Source organism: Schistocerca serialis, chromosome 2 (genome assembly GCF_023864345.2).
Source record: "Schistocerca serialis cubense isolate TAMUIC-IGC-003099 chromosome 2, iqSchSeri2.2, whole genome shotgun sequence".
Lineage (NCBI taxonomy): Eukaryota > Metazoa > Arthropoda > Insecta > Orthoptera > Acrididae > Schistocerca > Schistocerca serialis.
In genome coordinates, this window is record NC_064639.1 from 468703282 (window position 1) to 468710374 (window position 7093).

Sequence of the window (7093 nt, forward strand, 5' to 3'; positions counted from 1 at the left end):
AATGTTACGAAGCTCAAAAAGAAGATTTTCTCCTGTTAAAATGGTGATACCGTACGAAAACAAGTCCTTGATGTCTACAGCGGCTGTCCAGAAGACAGAAATGTGTTGGCGGTTGTTGCTAGAATAGAAGACACCGACTTTTATAGCTAGCAAACAAAAAGGTAACTTCAAGAAACTTTATACCTGCATCAATTCGTACATTCTAAAGAAAATTTACTTTCCATACATGAGATTTCTGCTCAATAAATGTCGCTGAGTGGAGCGGCTGTCGCTGTTCGAGAAATGGCAGGCAAGGTCAAACTGGCTGTCATTGCAGAAAGAAGTTTTCCCCTACTAAATGCAGTTGTAAAAGCGAGGCACTCTTGTACAGTTCAAAGCATTACAGTTTTAAGTTTCTGCAATAAATAAGGTTTTACTATGTCAATCGTATAATCAAGTACGTTTATTATTGGAGATGTTTTCTTTTCTCATTTAGAATGCACTGTTCCCTTTAAGTTCAACATTTTATTTACATGTGCTATTAATTCAGCTTTCTCCTATTTTAACGTTTACCATAAAATGTTTTTAAATAAAGTAAAATTCAAAAATTCAACAAAAATATTTTTACTCAACGTTCTCCATCAATGCATGGTCAATGTCGACATTTGCTGGTGTAATAGAGAAATATGGATATTTAGCAAATAATTCGGACGTGCACCAAGCGACTATGTGAAACTTCACGTTCTCCACACGCGGCTGTGTGTATCTTGAGATCTCCAATTACGGTCTTCCACGGTAAATATTGTTTGTTGGAATTGCCATACCGTACACTAAAACTAACGTTTTGAGAAATATGTAAGAAATAGAGGTTAACATTTGGCATTGGGTTATGATGACTGATTACATAAGGTATCAGAACCAATGTGGCAGTTGCGTTCGCTTAACATCATGGAATTTTCTGAAGCAAGACATGCGGCGGCATAATGAAAGATAAGTGTATAGAACATGATAAGAAGTGGAATGTGCAATTAGATTTTAGCTGTGTTGCAATTCGCAACCAGACCATCACCGAGGAACTCATGACGCATGTTACTCCCAAAGAGCATCTAAAAGTATGTGGAAAACATAATTGTAAATAACACTGCTGGTCTTTTAAGTGTCAGCAATTTAAGCTGTGGTAATAAGACCCAACCTAGCCACCAGTTCCGCAATCGGAACGTACTACGAAAGAACGTAGAAAGTATGTGACAAACGCATGAACGTATAGCTATATCTCCAACGACAAACATGACTATAAATGTCTTTCTTCTTATTTTACTCGCAGAAATGGATTTTAAGAAATTTTTATTCCAACAAATCCCCTCTAGTTGATATATTTTCCCAAGAGACACTGTGACTGCGACGATTCAAATCTAGCTCTTATATTATACTGAAGAGGCGCTACCTAAGTCCTTGCTTACCGTTGCCAACATTCATTCCGTTCGGATAGTTAGCAAATTTTAGGCAAATCGGTACTTGCTGTTACATTTTTATATTTAATAGCAGAGATCTCTGAACCTTAAGTATTTTCCACTATTTCAGATATATCTAGCGTAAGTCAAATCGAGTTTATGACACGTCACTGCGCTGCATCAGTGTGGTTTGTTTTCCCGTTGAAGCAGTATTAATTCGATAACTGACCTTCCTATTGTTCAGTTAATCCGGTTCGGCAACATTCCACCAACTGCATCAAAGAACACTAGCAATGCTTCCGTGAAGCTCTTGTTATGTATACAAATAAAAGAAATGACGGATAGAGTGAGCAGCAGTCTGCAGCTGTTTCCTGATGCTGTTGTGTACGAGGAAGTACCGTATTTGTACAGTTAGTTCTTGAGGACCGCACGAGTTTTTGGTATCACAACCTGGTAGATTGAAGGAATATATCGAAACAATTTAGAAGAGTGCCGCTATATTTGTTACTGGTGGATTCGAACACCATGCGAGTATAACGGAAAAGCTGCTTGAACTCAAATGGGGGCCCCCGGCGGAAAGAAGGCGTTCTTTTGGCGAAATACTATGGAATGTACAGAAATGACATTTGCGACAAACTGAAGGAAGATTCTATTGCTACCAACATATATCTCGCGTAAGGACTGCGAAGACAAGATAACGGGAATCAGGGCTTACAAGAAAGCGCATAGACAATCATCTCTCTTCACTCCATAAACCAGTGAAACTGGAAGGGGGATGCTAACAGTTCAAGGTCTCCTCCACATGCATCCTATGGCGGCATGCGGAGTATGTCTGTAAGCGAAGACGTAAAGAAAACTCACCTTTGAGGCCGGAGCGGTAGCATCTTGTGACTTGCGACTCTTCGTGTCAAAGACCACTTTACGAGGCCCCGTAGCCTTCACGAGAATGTCAACTGGGTCCGGCCCGTCCATTCTTCTCTTCTCTTCCTCGTCGTCGTCGTCGTCCTCCTCCTCCTCCTCCTCCTCCTCCTTCCTCTCTCTCTCTCTCTCTCTCTTCACGCTTTCCCCTAGACGGACGTAGCCACTGGGCTCCTGGTGACAAAAGACGCTGGATCTTGCTCCAAAGAGCTTCTATAGCATCCTGTATTGTTTCTTGTACCAGGTACACCGTGCCAGAAAGTAGATATATCTTTGATGTGAGCATTTATATGCTCATAATGGAGATTTTGTTGCCTACATTCGTCCAATAAAACAGTCATCTGGCTATCACAATCTAATACACACAGTCACAACACTTCTGCTCAGTTTTGTTATGCACTGCAACAGCAAACCTCCAAGTGTGCAGAAAGCTACACTTTACACACGATACGGACGAATGAAGGTAGTAGTATCGCTGATATTGATTTGTAACATACTTATTACAACGGGGAACTTATGTAGTGCCATGAAAACCGAGAATAACTAAAAACTTAAACCACATTTGTCTTTCCTTAGTTTCCTAAGGAACTTGGGTGGTATGGAACGGTAAATTACAGGGCAGTATATTTACGACTCTCTTGTAACCTAAAGGCTTGTATATCTGCTAAACAACACGATTTTTCTTCACTAAACTTCCAGTCAAAGCGGTGAGTGTGCAACATAGGAAACTTGTCTGGCATGTAGTTCCTTACCAAATAAGCCACCACTATTATGCTCGAAGGTAAAACCACGCAGAAGTGATAATAGGACGTTAAAAGCACAAAACAGTTTCCCAAAACAGAAGAAACCAGATTCATCAGACTTGCTACATCTGAGCCACAAGTACTTATAATCTTCAAAACATTTCGTTTTCGAAGCAAAACTAATTACATTTACAAAAATAATCGCACATTAAAAAGTTGAGTAAAGTGCAAGTACATGCGAATCGTTAGACTCCATACAAAACTGTTACGGGACAAGGAAAGCGCCTATACCACTAAGAACGGACAGCAACAGAAATATAAGTTTCTCGTGCATAAAATATGTGTTTATGTTCTCTTGCCCTCAGTGCAGTTGTACGCATATTCGGAAGTTTTTCTTCAAGAATAAGTTGTATCATATGTCGCTGCACCAATGAGATTCGACTCTTTTTACATTTACTTCATGGTCATTCACGTTTCTTGATCATTTACTGGTTTTCTGAACACAAATATAAAATTTTTCTTTAATCAAATACAGAAATAATCAAACCTGATGATTGGCTGTCTAGCCGCTAGGGGCAGTAGTACTTGTAACGGTCGCTATTTTTACCCTTTTTGCCTTTTTCCATAATATTCTTAAGACATATGTAAAGTCCAGTGCTTATTTACTTATACATATTTTCTCTACTGTAACAAAATACATACCGTCTTGTCTCCGTAATGACACATGTAACGGTGTGATACCTCTACCTCTTATTTTGATACTAACAGCTTCATCATCGTCTGCTACAATTCTCTCTATTATCGATACTCAGTCTATACTTAGCCTTTACTCACCACTTTACGTAGTCAGTAATAAAATAATCTTTGTTGTTTTCTTGGCAATAATTATCTAATCAATGTAGTATGCCTTTCGTAGTGAAGTATTTTCCCTCATTTAAATTTAAAATACTGTCGTCTTTTGCCTTTCGTAGTGAAGTATTTTCCCTCATTTTAATTTAAAATACTGTCGTCTTTTTGTTAATAAGTGGAGTTGAAATAATTTCTTAAAAAAAGAGAAAAAACATTTTTGTGGAATCACTTGTAATTAGTTTTGAGATAATGAAATACGGGAGTGCTAGTTTAATCCATCTTTGCACGCAAGAAGTACGAAACTACGGAAATCCTTTACGATGAGCCTACATTGTACCCTAGCTCTAATGTAAGCAATCGGAATCCAAAGACGCCATACACTGTAAATTGGCCGTCACTTAACACTTCACTTCCTACCTGCCTTTTAGCCTTCTTCTCCAAATTCGACATGAGGGACAGTGCAGTTCAAATACGTCCGGCAGAGGTAAGAGATGGAACTTAACATTAAATGTTGCCTCTATGTTTCAGTACAGTTAAAAATTCTATGTGTTTTCTTTGAATTTTCAAGTCTAACTGAATCAGAATCTGTTCAGAGAAGACAAATTTACTTTTGAAAATGGTCTGTAACACTTTCTGTGCATTGTAGCCAAAGATTAAAGTGACGTAAGGCATGGGAACATTATGCAACGGTGTTTTAACTGAACTTTAATAGTATACTACACAAAAGAGAATGTATTTACTTTTAGAACTTTTAATTAATCATTCAACTGTTGCAGTAGCTATTTATTTACTGATAAACAAATTTTGTGAAGCTACAATAGTTCAAACTGGAAATGTTGTCTGACTATGTTTCAACTTACAGAGTTTAATGCAACCTGACATCAAAAACAAAGTGACCTACTCTATTACTTGGACAGTATTGGTAATTCAATGATCAGTATGTCAATTTAACAGAGCATTTTCCCTGACTGTAACTTATATGAGCTTTAGTTACTATATACTATTTACTTTCCAATATAGTACTGTAGATATTTAACTAGTTGTCTGAGAAGACTTCTGTCAATATTAAAACCCTAAACAGCTAATGTATTTTCATGTTTTATCTTAAATTGTGCAGTAATTTACCTCACATACATTACCATTAACTGTGCTTAATTGCTTTTACTGTGTGAGCTTTAAAATAATGGAAAGTTTTCTGAACTTAGTATGCAGGATAATTCACAGCAAATAAAACCAAATTAATTATTCTGACATAAAAAGGGAATTTATCAGTGCATTTTATTGATATGTATGGGTGAAGACCCCAGGATGTGAAACTTTTCTGTACTTTGTAAAGAACCTCTACTCAGTAAAATTCACATTTCTGTCTTGTACTGTGAAGTAATACCGGTTGTAGTTTCAGTATTCTAAAAAGTAATCCGCTTAATAAATAAACAACAGCAAATGGTTATATCCGACAGTTATTGTAAGTAAACAATTACGAAGTTTTGCAAAACCTCATTTTAAAATTTAGATCTTGCCTTTTTATGTCTCTGGTTGAATATTTTAGAGCTAATACATCAATCAGTTTGATACGTGGCTACTAGTGCTTTTGTTCATGTAAAGGATAAACTAATTACTCTAGCTACAAAAATTCCAAGCTTTCAAACTCCTATTGGTGCAAGTGAACTAAGAAGTTAGTTAGAGGCTGGCGAACGATATTTAGAGCAGAGAACCCATTCCTTAAATTCTGCTCTAGTTTTTTCACGTCTCTGTTCGTTAGCAAGCCATGTACTTATGACGATTCACATCGTTCTTCTTCGTAATCGTGAATAACACTTTATCCACATAATAATTATATTTAGCACTGCTCAGTTCTGTAACACTTTTAATAAAATCAGACTAAAATTTTCTCGCAGTTCTGCGTTTTAATTACGACCACCTGAACTAGTTGTCAAGCACCTTTCACCTTACTGCTACTACCCTCTCCCGTTCTTTGTTTTTCCATAGCAGCGTGCACACATAGTTTTGGCGCGGTCCACGTCATTAGTTATTCACTGTCAAGATATTATAATATCGATTATATTAGGGTGAAATTTTACATCAGTATTTTTAGTTTATATTCCTCAACATAGCATGACACAAATGAAGTTAATAGTTTTGTTCCAATAAAGCAACTGCATAATAATATAAATCTCTACATAGTCTATAAAAACTAAATAATTTCAAAGAAATTACTGTAACTCCCGAAAACTTCGATTTCACGTACTGTCAAAAAGTGTTTGCAGTCCAAGTCAGCATTTCTGTGCGAACCAGATTGTTTTCTATTGCAACACATCGGCGTCTCATTATCATATCTGGATGTGTAGTACTGTTCCGTAGGAAATTAACTGAACACCATAAATTTGTGTGGTCACCCAAGTTTACTTTATATGAATGTGCACGCTCAAATTCGTCCTTTTTGTAGTTGCGGTTAAGCATTATTTCAGTAAACTTGACTTTTTCATATTCAGCGTTCCTATAACGCTTGTTTTGCTAATTAATTTTCTCTTGGCTGTCTTTGAAATTTATTAATAACTGGTATTCTGCTGTGTCTGAAAACTGTACTGGCATTGTGCCATTTGAATCTCTATCTGTGCTGGTTGACAAATTTGCCATATTCGTTGTCAGATCATGAACTTTTTCTTTAATTGTGATCAAATGTTCTTTCTGTTCTTCAGAATGTAATATCAAAGTTTCCAATTGTTCGCAAATTTTTTTACCTTTGTGTTAAGATGCTCGTTCTGTTCTCTTATCTATGTAACTATCGCTCTTGGAACTACTGTGTTGATTTTAGCTATCTATTCGTCCTTGTTATTAAGCTGATTTGTTTTCAGTTTTCATGTTATCTTTGAAAGTCACGGAATTAGTTGCAAAACTGCTGATTATTGGTGGAAAGTAATTTGTAATTTCTTCCCTATCTCAACTGATAAATTTTGTATTTTCATTTTCTTTTTTTCCTGTGATGTTCTAATCTCTTGCTGCGATTTTTTAATTTCTTCCCTAAGTGGTTCATTTTCTACCGATGTTTTCCTATTCTGTGAGTTTCTATTTTCAACTTGTGTTTCTTTAAGCATCTGACGAATTGATTCTCGAGAACTTGTCGGATTCGCGCAGTGTGGTTCTGTATAATAG

General features: G+C 36.6%; 1 protein-coding gene across 1 annotated transcript in view; it reads right to left on the reverse strand.

Annotated features, from left to right (window-relative positions):
- The window catches only part of LOC126456091 (V-type proton ATPase subunit F-like), a 66579-nt gene extending 64177 nt beyond the window's left edge, over positions 1-2402 (reverse strand). The window contains exon 1 of the mRNA XM_050091847.1: positions 2292-2402. Coding sequence (XP_049947804.1) covers positions 2292-2402 — 111 coding nt within the window. The remainder of the gene's footprint in view (positions 1-2291) is intronic.
- Positions 2403-7093: the final 4691 nt, after the last annotated feature.